Source organism: Hyla sarda, chromosome 5 (assembly GCF_029499605.1).
Source record: "Hyla sarda isolate aHylSar1 chromosome 5, aHylSar1.hap1, whole genome shotgun sequence".
NCBI lineage: Eukaryota > Metazoa > Chordata > Amphibia > Anura > Hylidae > Hyla > Hyla sarda.
In genome coordinates this window covers 10,041,693-10,060,749 of record NC_079193.1, presented here as the reverse complement: position 1 = coordinate 10,060,749, position 19,057 = coordinate 10,041,693, and the positions used below count along the sequence as shown (strand labels likewise).

Sequence of the window (19,057 nt, the reverse complement as noted above, 5' to 3'; positions counted from 1 at the left end):
GTCAAGCGGTGACTCTGGTCGGCTCAGTTTTGACCCGTATGCGGTTTTGGACCGGACCTAAAACCGTAGTATACTATGGTTTTAGGTCCGGTCAGGAAACCGCATACGGGTCAAAACTGAGCCGACCAGAGTCACCGCTTGACTCCGGTCATCTCATTAAAGTAAATGGAGTCACGGGCTGATCCGGCAGGGGTAAGGGAGTGCCCGGTTTTCCCCTCCCCCAGCCGGATCCGGCACCCGTATGTAAAAAACGAGGTGTGAATGCAGCCTAACTCTTATTTTTTTGTATACAGGGACGTATGAGGCTCATTTCTTTTAGCACCATGATCTGTAGTTGTTATCTTTATCATTTTTATTTAGATGGGACTTTTTTTGATCGCATTTAACCCCTTAAGGACCAATGCAAATAAACCTGTACGCCCCTGAAAGACCAGGCCTGTTTTTTCAAATCGGGGATGTCTGTCTTTATTAGAGAATAACTCTGGTAACGTTTTGCCAATCACGATAATTCTGACATTGTTTTTTTGTCACAAGTTGTCCTTCATGTACATAGTAAAAGTAAGCCGATATCATTTGTAGTTTTTTTTTTACAATGCAAAAAATCATGAAATTTTTACAAAAAATTAAGATTTTTTGCTATTTTAACACTAATTGGTTGCATATATTTATACTTACTGACCAAATAGTTCATGAAACTTATACTTTCAGATGTCTACTTTATTTTGACATCATTTTTTAGTTTTTAATTAACATTTTAAATTAGTTAGAACCCTAACAATTTAACTTGAAATTTTGAAAATTTGAAAAGTAAATTTGGTGGGACTCAGAAGGAGAGGAGCGCCATTTGGCTTTCAGGGCAGAACAGTACCCCCACCCCCACAAGTGACCCCATTTATATACCGCACCCCTACAAGTTATTGGCTGGTCGGCTGGCAGTATAACGCGTCTGTCTGTGCCAGTTAAGGCTCCTGATGGATATATCCGCCATGTTGTGGGAATAAGCACCCGCTCATGGCGAATATATCCATCACTGCTGCGGCTGGGTAGCTCAGTGTGTCCGCTCATGACTGCTGGCGGAAAATCCGCCGCTATGAGTGGACGCACAAAGCTACCCAGCCGCAGCAGCGAGCTCATTACCGTGACTGCTGCATAATGTGTAGGATCACGTGGCGGACATCCGCAGCATATTACATGCTGCGGATGTCCGCCAATGCGATCCTACACATTATGCTTTTTTTTTTAATTAGATTCATTTAATAAATGTATATTTAATATATATTTTTTTACACTTTTATTACATTTTTACACTTTTATTTTATTTATTTATTTATTTTTACACTTTTTAATCCTTTGGAATACTTAGTATTCCAAAGCATTGCAATTATATGCTGCCTGCCAGTTTTCACTAGCAGGCAGCATATTTCACTGGCAGGCAATACCCAGGGCAGACCTGGGGGTCTTTGTAGGACCCCCGGCAGCCCAGGTATGCAGCAGCACCCCGCGATCGCGATGCGGGGTGCTGCAGAGGAGACAGAGGGAGCCCCCTCCCTCTGTCAGAACTCCTTACAGCGCGCGGTCACTTCTGACCGCGGCTGTAAGGGTTAAACTGCCGGGAGTGAAGTGAACTTCACTCCCGGCAGTGTGGCAGGTCCCGGCCAGCCGCGTATTACACGCAGCACCCCGCGATCGCGATGCGGGGTGCTGCAGGAGTGACAGAGGGAGCTCCCTCCCTCTGTCATAACGCTTACAGCCCGCGGTCACTTCTGACCGCGGCTGTAAGGGTTAAAACTGCCGGGACCGAAGTTTACTTCGGTCCTGGCAGTGCAGCAGGGTCCCGGCTGTGTGATACAGCCGAGTCCCTGCTGCGATCTCGTGGGTGCACTGGGCAGCACCCACGAGAAGAATGGACGAGTATAGACGTCCAGGTGCGGGAACGCCCGCCAACCTGGACGTCTATACTCGTCCATGGTCGTTATCGGGTTAAAGAAACATGTCCGATATATTAGAAACCAAAGATGGAAGAGTGAATGAAGACCATGCCCCAACTCCACACTATGTCCATGTTTACAGTCTGTGACTCTTACCAAGAGCGCCGCCCTGTGGACACCCTGGAGATACTGCGCGGACTCATCTTCGTTATTTGTATATTCAGACGTGTTCAGTGAGGTCTCATCCCAATACAGGACAGAGGAGGGAATCTGAGCCGGGAACATTCTGGCTACAAAGGAAGAAAACGGAATCGTCAGGTCATAGTATCTGAATGACAATGTATAGATACAGATCCACATACTTCTCTACAGGGGGCAGTATTATAGTAGTAATATTCTTGTATATACAGTGGGGCAAAAAAGTATTTAGTCAGACACCAATTGTACAAGTTCTCCCACTTATAAAGATGAGAGGCTGTAATTTTCATCATAGGTTATAACCTCAACTATGAGAGACAGAATGAGAGAAAAAAATCCATAAAGTCACATTATCTGATTTATAAAGAATTTATTTGCAAATTATGGTGGAAAATAAGTATTTGGTCACCTACAAACAAGCAAGATTTCTGTCTCTCACAGACCTGTAACTTCTTCTTTAAGAGTTTCCTCTGTCCTCCACTTGTTACCTGTATTAATGGCTCCTGTTTGAACTTGTTATCTGTATAAAAGACACCTGTCCACAACCTCAAACAGTCACACTCCAAACTCCACTATGGCCAAGACCAAAGAGCTGTCGAAGGACACCAGAAATAAAATCGTAGACCTGCCCCAGGCTGGGAAGACTGAATCTGCAATCGGCAAGCAGCTTAGTGTGAAGAAATCCACTGTGGTAGCAATTATTAGAAAATGGAAGACATACAAGACCACTGATAATCTCCCTCGATCTGGGGCTCCACGCAAGATCTCACCCCGTGGTGTCAAATTAATCACAAGAACAGTGAGCAAAAATCCCAGAACCATACAGGGGGGCCTAGTAAATAACCTGCAGAGAGCTGGGACCAAAGTAACAAAGGCTACCATCAGTAACACACTACACTGTCAGGGACTCAAATCATGCAGTGCCAGACGTGTCCCCCTGCTTAAGCCAGTACATGTCCAGGCCTGTCTGAAGTTTGCTAGAGAGCATTTGGATGATCCAGAAGAGGATTGGGAGAATGTCAGATGAAACCAAAGTAGATATTTTTGGCAAAAACTCAACTTGTCGTGTTTGGAGGAGAAATAATGCTGAGTTGCATCCAAAGAATAACATACCTACTGTGAAGCATGGGGGTGGAAACATCATGCTTTGGGGATGTTTTTCTGCTAAGGGACCAGGATGACTGATGTGTAAAGAGGTATTAGAGAAGAGCAAAAGGTGAAGCTGGCAGCGCCAGGTATCACCGTGCGGTACGTCCGTGTAGGGTTCCTCTCCGAGGAGATAGTAGTGACCCTGAGAAAGTTGGGGGGGGGGGTATGCAGGCCAGCAGTGGTGAAGACAGAACCTTGGCAGAGGTCCCTAGTGGATGCATATAATGTAAGTAGAGAAAACACTGCAGCGGCGCTTCCACCCAATTAGAATCCAGAGAGTCGTAAGACGTAGGTTCCAAAAGCTCCTTTATTTCCTGCCTGTCGTTGTATACAGCATTTTTATGGTTTTATTGCAAGCTTTCAATAAAGGAGCTTTTGGAACCTTCTTCTTACGACTCTCTGGATTCTAATTGGGTGGAAATGCTGCTGCAGTGTTTTTTCTACTTACATTATAGGATCCATGTAAATGAAAGAATGAATGGGGCCATGTATCATGAGATTTTGAGTGAAAACCTCCTTCCATCAGCAAGGGCATTGAAAATGAAACGATGAACAAGGAACACACCAGGCAGGTCCAAGATACTGCTTTGGAGAAGTTTAAAGCTGGATTTGGATACAAAAAGATTTCCCAAGCTTTAAACATCCCAAGGAGCACTGTCCAAGCGATAATATTGAAATGGAAGGAGCATCAGACCACTGCAAACCTACGAAGACCTGGCCGTCCCTCTAAACTTTCAGCTCATACAAGGAGAAGACTGATCAGAGATGCAGCCAAGAGGCCCCTGATCACTCTGGATGATCTGCAGAGATCTACAGCTGAGGTGGGAGACTCTGTCCATAGGACAACAATCAGTCGTATACTGCACAAATCTGCCCATTATGGAAGAGTGGCAAGAAGTAAGCCATTTCTTAAAGATATCCATAAAAAGTGTTGTTTAAAGTTTGCCACAAGCCACCTGGGAGACACCAAACATGTGGAAGAAGGGGCTCTGGTCAGATGACACCAAAAGCCAACTTTTTGGCAACAATGCAAAACGTTATGTTTGGCGTAAAAGCAACACAGCTCCTCACCCTGAACACCCCCCCCCCCCCCCACTGTCAAACATGGTGGTGGCAGCGTCATGGTTTGGGCTTTTCTTCAGCAGGGACAGGGAAGATGGTTAAAATTGATGGGAAGATGGATGGAGCCAAATACAGGACCATTCTGGAAGAAAACCTGATGGAGTCTGCAAAAGACCTGAGACTGGGACAGATTTGTCTTCCAACAAGACAATGATCCAAAACATAAAACAAAATCTACAATGGAATGGTTCACAAATAAACATATCCAGGTGTTAGAATGGCCAAGTCACAGTCCAGACCTGAATCCAATCGAGAATCTGTGGAAAGAACTGAAAACTGCTGTTCACAAACGCTCTCCATCCAACCTCACTGAGCTCCGGCTGTTCACAAACGCTGTCTATCCAACCTTACTGAGCTCCAGCTGTTCTCAAACGCTCTCCATCCAACCTCACTGAGCTCCAGCTGTTCACAAACGCTCTCCATCCAACCTCACTGAGCTCCAGCTGTTCACAAACACTCTCCATCCAACCTCACTGAGCTCCAGCTGTTCACAAACGCTCTCCATCCAACCTCACCGAGCTCCAGCTGTTCACAAACGCTCTCCATCCAACCTCACTGAGCTCCAGCTGTTCACAAACGCTCTCCATCCAACCTCACTGAGCTCCAGCTGTTCACAAACGCTCTCCATCCAACCTCACCGAGCTCCAGCTGTTCACAAACGCTCTCCATCCAACCTCACTGAGCTCCAGCTGTTCACAAACGCTCTCCATCCAACCTCACTGAGCTCCAGCTGTTCACAAACGCTCTCCATCCAACCTCACTGAGCTCCGGCTGTTCACAAACGCTCTCCATCCAACCTCACTGAGCTCCGGCTGTTCACAAACGCTCTCCATCCAACCTCACTGAGCTCCGGCTGTTCACAAACGCTCTCCATCCAACCTCACTGAGCTCCAGCTGTTCACAAACGCTCTCCATCCAACCTCACTGAGCTCCGGCTGTTCACAAACATTCTCCATCCAACCTCACTGAGCTCCAGCTGTTCACAAACGCTCTCCATCCAACCTCACTGAGCTCCAGCTGTTCACAAACGCTCTGCATCCAACCTCACTGAGCTCCAGCTGTTCACAAACGCTCTCCATTAAACCTCACTGAGCTCCAGCTGTTCACAAACACTCTCCATCCAACCTCACTGAGCTCCAGCTGTTCACAAACGCTCTCCATCCAACCTCACTGAGCTCCAGCTGTTCACAAACGCTCTCCATCCAACCTCACTGAGCTCCAGCTGTTCACAAACACTCTCCATCCAACCTCACTGAGCTCCAGCTGTTCACAAACGCTCTCCATTCAACCTCACTGAGCTTCAGCTGTTCACAAACGCTCTCCATGCAACCTCACTGAGCTCCAGCTGTTCACAAACGCTCTCCATCCAACCTCACTGAGCTCCAGCTGTTCACAAACACTCTCCATCCAACCTCACTGAGCTCCGGCTGTTCACAAACGCTCTCCTTCCAACCTCACTGAGCTCCGGCTGTTCACAAACGCTCTCCATCCAACCTCACTGAACTCCAGCTGTTCACAAACGCTCTCCATCCACCCTCACTGAGCTCCAGCTGTTCACAAACGCTCTCCATTCAACCTCACTGAGCTCCGGCTGTTCACAAACGCTCTCCATCTAACCTCACTGAGCTCCAGCTGTTCACAAACGCTCTCCATTCAACCTCACTGAGCTCCGGCTGTTCACAGACGCTCTCCATCCAACCTCACTGAGCTCCAGCTGTTCACAAACGCTCTCCATCCAACCTCACTGAGCTCCAGCTGTTCACAAACGCTCTCCATCCAACCTCACTGAGCTCCAGCTGTTCACAAACGCTCTCCATCCAACCTCACTGAGCTCCAGCTGTTTTGCAAGGAGGAATGGGCAAAAATGTCAGTCTCTCGATGTGCAAAACTGATAGAGACCTACCTCAAGCGACTTACAGCTGTAATCGCAGCAAAAGGTGGCGCTACAAAGTATTAACTTAAGGGGGCTGAATAATTTTGCACACCCAATTTTTCAGTTTTTTATTTGTAAAAAAAGTTTGAAATATCCAATAAATTTTGTTCCACTTCATGATTGTGTCCCACTTGTTGATTCTTCCCCAAAAATTACAGTTTTATATCTTTATGTTTGAAGCCTGAAATGTGGCAAATGGTCAAAAAGTTCAAGGGGGCCGAATACTTTCACTATGCACTGTATATTCTTGTATATAGGAGCAGTATTATAGTAGTTATATTCATGTATATAGGAGGCAGTATTATAGTAGTTATATTCTTGTATATAGGAGCAGTATTATAGTAGTTATATTCTTGTATATAGGAGACAGTATTATAGTAGTTATATTCTTGTATATAGGAGCAGTATTATAGTAGGTATATTCTTGTATATAGGAGCAGTATTATAGTAGTTATATTCATGTATATAGGAGGCAGTATTATAGTAGTTATATTCTTGTATATAGGAGCAGTATTATAGTAGTTATATTCATGTATATAGGAGCAGTATTATAGTAGTTCTATTCTTGTATATAGGAGCAGTATTATGGTAGTTATATTCTTGTATATAGGGGCAGTATTATAGTAGCTATATTCTTGTATATAGGAGGCAGTATTATAGTAGTTATATTCTTGTATATAGGAGCAGTATTATAGTAGTTATATTCTTGTATATAGGAGCAGTATTATGGTAGTTATATTCTTGTATATAGGGGCAGTATTATAGTAGCTATATTCTTGTATATAGGAGTCAGTATTATAGCAGTTATATTCTTGTATATAGGAGCAGTATTATAGTAGTTATATTCTTGTATATAGGAGCAGTATTATAGTAGTTATATTCTTGTATATAGGGGCAGTATTATATCAGTTATATTCTTGTATATAGGAGGCAGTATTATAGTAGTTATATTCATGTATATAGGAGCAGTATTATAGTAGTTATATTCTTGTATTTAGGAGCAGTATTATAGTAGTTATATTCTTGTATATAGGAGCAGTATTATAGTAGTTATATTCTTGTATATAGGAGCAGTATTATAGTAGTTATATTCTTGTATATAGGAGCAGTATTATAGTAGTTATATTCTTGTATATAGGAGCAGTATTATAGTAGTTATATTCTTGTATATAGGAGCAGTATTATAGTAGTTATATTCTTGTATATAGGAGCAGTATTATAGTAGTTATATTCTTGTATATAGGAGCAGTATTATAGTAGTTATATTCTTGTATATAGGAGACAGTATTATAGTAGTTATATTCTTGTATATAGGAGCAGTATTATAGTAGATATATTCTTGTAAATAGGAGCAGTATTATAGTAGTTATATTCTTGTATATAGGAGCAGTATTATAGGAGCAGTATTATAGTAGAGATATTCTTGTAAATAGGAGCAGTATTATAGTAGTTATATTCTTGTATATAGGGGCACTATTATAGTAGTTATATTCTTGTATATAGGGGCACTATTATAGTAGTTATATTCTTGTATATAGGAGACAGTATTATAGTAGTTATATTCTTGTATATAGGAGCAGTATTATAGTAGATATATTCTTGTAAATAGGAGCAGTATTATAGTAGTTATATTCTTGTATATAGGAGCAGTATTATAGGAGCAGTATTATAGTAGAGATATTCTTGTAAATAGGAGCAGTATTATAGTAGTTATATTCTTGTATATAGGGGCACTATTATAGTAGTTATATTCTTGTATATAGGGGCAGTATTATAGTAGTTATATTCTTGTATATAGGAGCAGTATTATAGTAGTTATATTCTTGTATATAGGAGAAATTATAGTAGTTATATTCTTGCATATAGAAGACAGTATTATAGTAGTTATATTCTTGTATATAGGAGCAGTATTATAGTAGTTATATTCTTGTATATAGGAGCAGTATTATAGTAGTTATATTCTTGTATATAGGAGCAGTATTATAGTAGTTATATTCTTGTATATAGGAGCAGTATTATAGAAGTTATATTCTTGTATATAGGAGCAGTATTATAGTAGTTATATTCCTGTATATAGAAGGCAGTATGATAGTAGTTATATTCTTGTGTATAGGAACAGTATTATAGTAGTTATATTCTTGTATATAGGAGCAGTATTATAGTAGTTATATTCTTGTATATAGGAGGCAGTATTATAGTAGTTATAATCTTGTATATAGGGGGCAGCATTATAGTAGTTATATTCTTGTATATAGGAGCAGTATTATAGTAGTTATATTCTTGTGTATAGGAACAGTATTATAGTAGTTATATTCTTGTATATAGGAGCAGTATTATAGTAGTTATATTCTTGTATATAGGAGCAGTATTATAGTAGTTATATTCTTGTATATAGGAGCAGTATTATAGTAGTTATATTCTTGTATATAGGAGCAGTATTATAGTAGTTATATTCTTGTATATAGGAGCAGTATTATAGAAGTTATATTCTTGTATATAGGAGCAGTATTATAGTAGTTATATTCTTGTATATAGGAGCAGTATTATAGTAGTTATATTCTTTTAAATAGGAGCAGTATTATAGTAGTAATATTCTTGTATATAGGAGCAGTATTATAGTAGTTATATTCTTGTATTTAGGAGACAGTATTATAGTAGTTATATTCTTGTATATAGGAGCAGTATTATAGTAGATATATTCTTGTATATAGGAGCAGTATTATAGTAGTTATATTCTTGTATATAGGAGCAGTATTATAGTAGTTATATTCTTGTATATAGGAGGCAGTATTATAGGAGATATATTCTTGTATATAGGAGCAGTATTATAGTAGTTATATTCTTGTATATTGGAGCAGTATTATAGTAGTTATATTCTTGTATATAGGAACTGTCACGATGCCGGCTGGCAGGTAGTGGATCCTCTGTGCCAGAGAGGGATGGGGAGGACCGCGCTAGTGGACCGGTTCTAAGCCACTACAGGTTTTCACCAGAGCCCGCCGCAAAGCGGGATGGTCTTGCTGCGGCGGTAGTGACCAGGTCGTATCCACTAGCAACGGCTCACCTCTCTGACTGCTGAAGATAGGCGAGGTACAAGGGAGTAGGCAGAAGCAAAGTCGGACGTAGCAGAAGGTCGGGGCAGGCGGCAAGGTTCGTAGTCAGGGGAGATAGCAGAAGTTCTGGTACACAGGCTATAAACACACAAAACGCTTTCACTAGGCACAAGGGCAACAAGATCCGGCAAGGGAGTGCAAGGGAGGAGACTAGATATAGCCAGGGAACAGGTGGGAGCCAATTAAGCTAATTGGGCCAGGCACCAATCATTGGTGCACTGGCCCTTTAAGTCTCAGGGAGCTGGCGCGCGCGCGCCCTAGAGAGCGGAGCCGCGCGCGCCAGCACATGACAGCAGGAGACGGGAACGGGTAAGTGACCTGGGATGCGATTCGCGAGCGGGCGCGTCCCGCAGTGCGAATCGCATCCCCAACGGCCGTGACAGAGCAGCGCTCCCGGTCAGCGGGACTGACCGGGGAGCTGCAGGGAAAAAGACGCCGTGAGCGCTCCGGGGAGGAGCGGGGACCCGGAGCGCTAGGCGTAACAGTACCCCCCCCCTTAGGTCTCCCCTTTTTTTTGTCCGGTGGCTGCCTCCCCTGGGATGAGGACACCGGGAAGGAATGGATGGTTTCCTCAATGGCAGGCAGTACAGCAGGAGTAGGAATGGGGAGGGAGGGCAGAGGGTGAAGCTTGGCACGGGGCAGGAAGACACAAGGACGGGAGCCATGAGGGGACACAGAGGCTTGCCTGATGGGACTGGGAGGGGGGGAGAGGCATTTCCTGTGGCAGGCAGAGTCCTTAATGACCTTAGGGGGACCGGATACAGGAGGAACCACAGGGTCACGGCAGGGAGTACTGGGGACCGGTTGAAGGCAGTCCTTGGAACAAGAGGGACCCCAACTCTTGATCTCCCCAGTGGACCAATCCAGGGTTGGGGAATGGTGTTGAAGCCAGGGTAGTCCAAGGAGAATTTCGGAAGTGCAATTGGGAAGGACCAAAAATTCGATTTTCTCCTGATGAGGTCCGATGCACATTAGGAGGGGCTGCGTGCGGAAACGCACGGTGCAATCCAACCTGGCTCCGTTGACCGCGGAAATGTGGAGTGGCTTGACAAGACGGGTCACCGGAATGCGGAATTTATTCACTAAGGACTCCCGAACAAAATTCCCAGAGGCACCAGAGTCCAGGCAGGCCACGGCTGAGAGGGAAGAGCTGGCTGAAGTAGAAATCCGCACGGGTACCGTGAGACGTGGAGGAGCAGACTTGGAACCAAGAGACGCCACACCCACGTGAGCTGGGTGCGTGCGTGCGTTTCCCAGGCGTGGAGGACGGATAGGGCAATCCACCAAGAAATGCTCGGTACTGGCACAGTACAGACAAAGATTCTCTTCCTTACGGCGATTCCTCTCTTCCAGGGTCAGGCGAGACCGATCCACTTGCATGGCCTCCTCGGCGGGAGGCCTAGGCGCAGATTGCAATGGAGACTGTGGGAGAGGTGTCCAGAAATCTAAGTCTTTTTCCTGGCGGAGCTCTAGATGCCTCTCAGAAAAACGCATGTCAATGCGAGTGGCTAGATGAATGAGTTCATGCAGGTTAGCTGGAGTTTCTCGTGCGGCCAGAACATCTTTAATGTTGCTGGATAGGCCTTTTTTAAAGGTCGCGCAGAGAGCCTCATTATTCCAGGAAAGTTCAGAAGCAAGGGTACGGAATTGTATGGCGTACTCGCCAACGGAGGAATTACCCTGGACCAGGTTCAGCAGGGCAGTCTCAGCAGAAGAGGCTCGGGCAGGTTCCTCAAAGACACTTCGAATTTCCGAGAAGAAGGAGTGTACAGAGGCAGTGACGGGGTCATTGCGGTCCCAGAGCGGTGTGGCCCATGACAGGGCTTTTCCAGACAGAAGGCTGACTACGAAAGCCACCTTAGACCTTTCAGTAGGAAACTGGTCCGACATCATCTCCATGTGCAGGGAACATTGCGAAAGAAAGCCACGGCAAAACTTAGAGTCCCCATTAAATTTGTCCGGCAAGGACAGGCGGAGGCTAGGAGTGGCCACTCGCTGCGGAGGGGGTGCAGGAGCTGGCGGAGGAGATGATTGCTGCTGAAGTTGCGACTGAAGTTGGCGCACAATGGTGGACATTTCCGACAGCTGGTGGGTTAGATGGGCGATCTGTCGGGATTGCTGGGCGATCACCGTGGTGATATCCGAGATATAAGGCAGAGGGACCTCAGCGGGATCCATGGCCGGATCTACTGTCACGATGCCGGCTGGCAGGTAGTGGATCCTCTGTGCCAGAGAGGGATTGGCGAGGACCACGCTAGTGGACCGGTTCTAAGCCACTACAGGTTTTCACCAGAGCCCGCCGCAAAGCGGGATGGTCTTGCTGCGGCGGTAGTGACCAGGTCGTATCCACTAGCAACGGCTCAACCTCTCTGACTGCTGAAGATAGGCGAGGTACAAGGGAGTAGGCAGAAGCAAAGTCGGACGTAGCAGAAGGTCGGGGGCAGGCGGCAAGGTTCGTAGTCAGGGGAGATAGCAGAAGTTCTGGTACACAGGCTATAAACACACAAAACGCTTTCACTAGGCACAAGGGCAACAAGATCCGGCAAGGGAGTGCAAGGGAGGAGACTAGATATAGCCAGGGAACAGGTGGGAGCCAATTAAGCTAATTGGGCCAGGCACCAATCATTGGTGCACTGGCCCTTTAAGTCTCAGGGAGCTGGCGCGCGCGCGCCCTAGAGAGCGGAGCCGCGCGCGCCAGCACATGACAGCAGGAGACGGGACGGGTAAGTGACCTGGGATGCGATTCGCGAGCGGGCGCGTCCCGCAGTGCGAATCGCATCCCCAACGGCCGTGACAGAGCAGCGCTCCCGGTCAGCGGGACTGACCGGGGAGCTGCAGGGAAAAAGACGCCGTGAGCGCTCCGGGGAGGAGCGGGGACCCGGAGCGCTAGGCGTAACAGGAACAGTATTATAGTAGTTATATTCTTGTATATAGGAGCAGTATTATAGTAGTTCTATTCTTGTATATAGGAGCAGTATTATAGTAGTTATATTCTTGTATATAGGAGCAGTATTATAGTAGTTATATTCTTTTATACAGGAGGCAGTATTATAGTAGTTATATTCTTGTATATAGGAGCAGTATTATAGTAGTTATATTCTTGTATATAGGAGACAGTATTATAGTAGTTATATTCTTGTATATAGGAGCAGTATTATAGTAGTTATATTCTTGTATATAGGAACAGTATTATAGTAGCTATATTCTTGTGTATAGGAGCAGTATTATAGTAGTTATATTCTTGTATATAGGAGGCAGTATTATAGTAGTTATATTCTTGTATATAGGAGCAGTATTATAGTAGTTATATTCTTGTATATAGGAACAGTATTATAGTAGTTATATTCTTGTATATAGGAGCAGTATTATAGTAGTTATATTCTTGTATATAGGAGCAGTATTATAGTAGTTATATTCTTGTATATAGGAGCAGTATTATAGTAGTTATATTCTTGTATATAGGAACAGTATTATAGTAGTTATATTCTTGTATATAGGAGCAGTATTATAGTAGTTATATTCTTGTATATAGGAGCAGTATTATAGTAGTTATATTCTTGTATATAGAAGGCAGTATTATAGTAGATATATTCTTGTATATAGGGGCAGTATTATAGTAGTTATATTCTTGTATATAGGAGTAGTATTATAGTAGTTATATTCTTGTATATAGGAGCAGTATTATAGTAGTTATATTCTTGTATATAGGAGACAGTATTATAGTAGTTATATTCTTGTATATAGGAGCAGTATTATAGTAGTTATATTCTTGTATATAGAAGGCAGTATTATAGTAGATATATTCTTGTATATAGGGGCAGTATTATAGTAGTTATATTCTTGTATATAGGAGACAGTATTATAGTAGTTATATTCTTGTATATAGGAGCAGTATTATAGTAGTTATATTCTTGTATATAGGAGCAGTATTATAGTAGTTATATTCTTGTATATAGGAGGCAGTATTATAGTAGTTATATTCTTGTATATAGGAGCAGTATTATAGTAGTTATATTCTTGTATATAGGAGCAGTATTATAGTAGTTATATTCTTGTATATAGGAGCAGTATTATAGTAGTTATATTCTTGTATATAGGAGGCAGTTATATAGTAGTTATATTCTTGTATATAGGAGCAGTATTATAGTAGTTATATTCTTGTATATAGGAGCAGTATTATAGTAGTTATATTCTTGTATATAGGAGCAGTATTATAGTAGTTATATTCTTGTATATAGGAGCAGTATTATAGTAGTTATATTCTTGTATATAGGGGCAGTATTATAGTAGTTAACTCAATCTGCTGATTTGGCTTTGGAGATCATTTTATTTAGTAATTTGGGGAAATGAGGAGTAAAGATTGTGCTGTTCTGAGTCGTTATCATTAGATACAGAAGCTAAGCAGTCAGTATCACACATCTATTGAATAATGACCTCCTTATCTTATGTTCTAGCACATATAGCCTAACTATGAGTTATGTACATATCTGTATCTTACCTGTAACACAACCCAAGGCATGATGGAAATACGATCCCAAATGACACTGACACACGTGGTGCCCCCCCTGTTCTGTGCACACGGTGTATGGGGGGCAGTCTGCATCCTGGAGACAGTTCATGGAACCTGGTATAAGAGGTAAGTGAGATGTCACAGTATATAGTTTTATTTACATCATAGTTAGAACCTCCATTGGATGTATACATTGTGACTGAACCCTTTGGGGGAGATATTCAAAAACTGCTGTAATTTCTGTTCCAGTGATATTAATTACACTTTTTTTTCCTCCTCACAAGGTCTCTTGTACTTTGAAAGCATGAAAATATGTGAGAGTTCATTTTCGTGCCACTTTTTTTTCTTGTTACCAAAATTGCCAAATTTGGCATCCAAATTTTTTTTTTGTGGCCAGATTGGATTTTTTGGGTGCCAAAATTGCCTATGTTGGTGCCAAATTTTACATCCTGGGAAATTCTGTCCGAAGCATCTCACGTAATATTCCATGATTACTAGCGCCCAGACAAGTGATAACTGTATAAATAACACATTTCTAGTGCTTCAATGTGAGTTCAGGTGCAGTGACCATGAAAACAAAAAAAGGAAAAAAACATATATTATTTTTTCATACCATTTTCCAATAATAATAAAAACTTTTTTTTTTCAATAATTTATTAAATAACACCTTTTCCCCAAAAAAACTAAAACCATTTCTGTGATTTCTACACTAGCAAAAAGCTGGGGTGAAATTTTTAATGTAAAATGGATTCTCACCCCTTTGAAAATATCACGTAAAACATGAAATTTACATAGCTACGCCCACTTGTGCAAAACTGGTTTGACTAGTGTAAACCTTGGATAATTCTCAAGTAAAACACTTTGAATATCTGATTTTTTTTAATCTGAATTTTGGCACGAAACATGAAATTTTTGATGTGAAGAGTTTTGATAATTTGATGTAATGTGGTCTGATTGTAGCAACGCTAGACAAATGCAATGTAACTAAACTAATAACATGAAGACATGAAGTAAACATCCACAGTGCAAGGAGAATTCACGGACAGGCCTTTGTTCAACAATGAGGCGACCTTTCATTTCAGTGGGAAGATCAGTCGCCATAATGTTAGAATTTGGGGCTCAGAATAACCGTTCGACCCTATCAAGAACATGAGGGACACACTAAAAGTAACTGGGTTCTGTGCAATAAGCGCAATGTCTATGGTCTTGAGGATCCTGTGGCTGGTCCGTCAGATCCTATGGACATGTTATAGAAATGGCTTATGAGGATAGAGGAAGATCTGGCAAACATAGCCTATCAGCAGGAAGGCCCATCAATCGAAACTCTACCAAAACATTGGGATTGGCCCCATTGGAAACAACAACCTGCCAGTGTTGTGCTGGTGTACATGATTGAACACCCTGTGCCTTTTTTTGTTGTAGGGGCATCAAGGACTCAGAGTATCTGCCGCCCCAGACAAAGGATCTGACTACCCTGAGACATCAGTAAAACAGCGGAGTCCATGTCCAAGAAGATACTGGCCACGTCTGGACAGAACTGGGCTACCACCTAGACATCTGCCGTGTCACTAATGGAAACCACTTTGTGGTGTATATGTGGTGGCCCAGTACGGGAGTTGTTACCCCGTACCCTTGCTGTCCTGTCAGGCAGCCTCCCTGCAGTGTCCCCCGGGCCCCCCTCATCTGTTCTACTGTAATTGTATATTATCCCCTATATTATGTATATAAGAATTTTGTATCTTTAAAAAAGGTTAACATGTGATCACCAGTTGTCATGTGAGTGGTCATGTGATTGCTATCAAGGAGGTATCAGTGACCAGGTGACTTAAGGGAGACCAATGGGACCCCACAAAAGCCAGCAGCTGTCAGTATTAACCTGTTGGTGCCCGCAAGTCTGGTCGCAAGACTATCCATAACCAGGTGCCTGCATAATAAAGGGGGGCATCCATTACAGTACCCCCATTAGTCAAGTCAAAGCCGCTGCAGTGCTTCAGCAAGCATCTTAAAGGGGAACGCACCTTATTTCTCTTAAAGAGTCAGCGCACTCAAAAATCAACAGGATGTCAGAGCCCAGCTCTCCAGATCAACCAGGTAGCAGCGCCCCTTCATCTCCAGCAGCGAGGTGATCACCTGCTCCAACAGTCGGGACCTTGCACGCCTTGCCTGCAGTAAACATCAACAGTCCTGGTGTTCCAATGTCTGCAGCGGTATTCATGGGGAACCCTGTCCTCCCTACCTACAATGGAGACCCCTTCACCTTGAGGGATTTCAAAGAGAGGATCCAGAGTTTGTTTGTCTTTTACTCTTTCCCTCCTAACTAACAGGTGCAATTGCTTACAGGACAACTCCAGGGACCAGCGTTAGAGGAAGTCCGCACCTGGTCAGCCTCAGAGAAGGTGACTGTAGAGCAGATCTTTGAAGGACTGTACCAGGTGTGAGTCACATTCTCCATCAGAGGTACGTCTCCGGCTGAATGAAAGGTGACAAAAGGGGCGCTGCAGCCTGGTTGATCTGGTGAGACCTTGAGAGCATATGCCGTAGCCATACAGAATGCCCTGGAGACTGTCCAAAAACTAGATTGTATAACTCCCGAGCAGGGCAACAAGGTGTTAATGGACAGATTTATTGATGGGGCTCATAATAAGTGGGACAAAGCCCAGCTGAGAATGTTAGCGGTCCAAAACCCCAACTTGTCATTCCCCGATTTCAAAAGACTGGCTATCCAAGTGATTGAGTCCGGGACTGAGTTAGAGGAAGTTTGTACACCCCTTAGACCCATTCAAGAGCCACTAGGGGCGGTAGCCAGACCTATACCACCTCCGTCACCGGCTCCCGCCCCAGTGTCCTCTACTTTGCCAGTCACCGCAGCCTCAGATTTACAGAGTGTTAGGCAGGACACTGAACAACTGACTAAGGCTGTGAAGGAGCTTGCCACCTGGGCCGCTCCACCTGACCATGAACTGCCCCTGCCTAGAAAACCTGCACCTGCTCCCCGCAATTTCAATTACCGCAATCCTCCACCCAATAGACCCTTGGGGACTCAAAGACCCTTATGCACTTACTGTAATAAGTCAGGACATTGGAAAATGCAGTGCTGGGATTTAAACGGATTTCCCCTGAGGTCGAGGACCGGCCCTCAGGAAAACAGTCATCAGGTCCAATCCCCGAATGACCTAAGTCAGGACTCTCACTTTATGTCGCCTCCTGCCCCAATGTAAAAGTCATTGTAGGTGTACCATTGGAGGCGTTGATAGATAAAGGGTCACATGTGTCTACTAAAATGTTTTCTGTCAGCATTGGGATGCTAGTTTATTTTGTGATCCTAATGATGTTAACTTCAGAGTAGTTGCGGATAATGGGCAACCAGTCCCCAGACATGGATACTGGGAGCCAACCAGTCAGTTGGGACAGCATGTACTTACCGAGCAGGGAGTGATTGTAACTGTAACACTCACGGAGGTAGTAGATACGCTGTACCTTTGTGGATGATGGCTTGGGCCGTGTCAGGGAGCGGAGTCTTAGGTGCCGCTAGTTTTCTCCAGAGCCCGCCACAAAGCGGGATGGACACGACTCCTCCACACAGACTGCTAAAGAGGGTACGTGGCACAGGAGGGATCTGGCAACTCGTGGTCAGGAAGGTAGAAATTCAGGGCAGGCTGCTCTGGTACGTGATCAGGAACGTAGCAGGAGGCGATAGGCAGGAGCAAGGTCAGGTCACAGGAACAGTAGGTCAGAATACAGGTAGGCAAACAGGAAAACGCTTTCACAATGGCACTAAGGCAAACAAAGATCCGGCAACAGGTAGAGGGAGGTGCAAAACTTATAACGAAGGGACAGGTGCAATTACTAATTAGGGCGCACTGGCCCTTTTAATCTCAGAGCTCTGGCATGCTCGCGCCTTAGGAGGCGGGGGTGTGCGCATCGGGGAACAGAGGCAGCGGGAAGTCAGCAGGAGCAGAAGGTAAGTGACGGCATGCGGGCGCATCCTGCAATGTGAATCCCGGCCTGCTGGAGGAAGCAGGAGGAGAGTGAGTGGCCAGAGCGCTCAGCGCAACAGTAACTAATGTGACAGATAAGTGGTCTACCGAGTTTATATTGGGATGGACATTATGAAAAAAAATTTGCTGAAATATTAGATGCCTTGCATGCCTCTCTTCCCCATTTGTCCCCTTCAGGCCAGCGGGCTGCGCAGCACCACTTGAAAGTTCTACAGGCGGAGCAGAAGTTTGCCAACAAGCAAGGTGAAATCTGCAGAGTACAAGTTCAAGACATTAGTTCGGTGACCTTACAACCCAACACGGAGACCATCATCTGGTTTCGTGCACGTCTCGGAGTCAAGAATAGGGTCTATAAAGCCCTGCTGGAACCTATGCAATTGGAAGATCATCTTCTTTTTCGAGCTGCGAAAAAGCCTTGTCACTGTCACCAATGGGAGAGTCCCGGTGCGGTTAGTAAACCTTTCTGATTCTGCTACTGACTTGCCCAAATAAACTCCTGTAGCCCAGAGCTGTACCTTCTAGGATTGATGGACATTGTGACAGAATGTCTGGTGGCCTGACAGCGTGCAGCTCAAGTGGCCGAAGGATCCCGTGTGAGCCCTCCAGAGCCCTGGTGGGCGCAACTCCAGGTTGGAGACGACACTACCCCAAGGGACCAAGTCAATGGAATCATCAATGTTGCCAAGAGGTACCATGAGGCTTTCAGCAAGCATCCCACAGACTTTGGGCAGACTTCAATGATCCAGCACCGAATCCTCACAGGTGACAGCCCACCTATCAAGGAAAGACACCGTCCGGTCATGCCTGGCATGTATCAGACTGTCAAGAAGATGCTGGCTGACATGAAAGAGGCGGACGTAATCCAGAAATGTCAGAGCCCCTGGGCGGCGCCACTTGTCCTAGTCAAGAAGAAAGGTAGAACTATCCGCTTCTGTGTTGATTACAGGAAATTGAACAATATCACACACAAGAACGCTTATCCATTGCCAAGGATCGAGGAGTCGCTCACCTCTCTCGGGTCGGCTGCTTACTTCTCCACCCTGGACTTAACCAGCGGATATTGGTAAGTGCCCATGGTCGTTTAGGATCGGGAGAAGACCGCCTTC

At 44.3% G+C, this 19,057-nt stretch overlaps 1 protein-coding gene across 3 annotated transcripts in view; it reads right to left on the bottom strand.

Moving 5' to 3' along the window:
* Positions 1–19,057, bottom strand: part of LOC130272861 (mucin-13-like) — a 54,020-nt gene that overhangs the window by 22,701 nt on the left and 12,262 nt on the right. For all 3 annotated transcript variants that reach the window (XM_056518829.1, XM_056518830.1, XM_056518832.1), the window contains exons 3-4: positions 13,942–14,067; positions 2,085–2,218 (exon numbers count right to left, since the gene is read on the bottom strand). In XM_056518829.1, the coding sequence (XP_056374804.1) occupies positions 2,085–2,218; positions 13,942–14,067 (260 nt within the window). The remainder of the gene's footprint in view (positions 1–2,084; positions 2,219–13,941; positions 14,068–19,057) is intronic.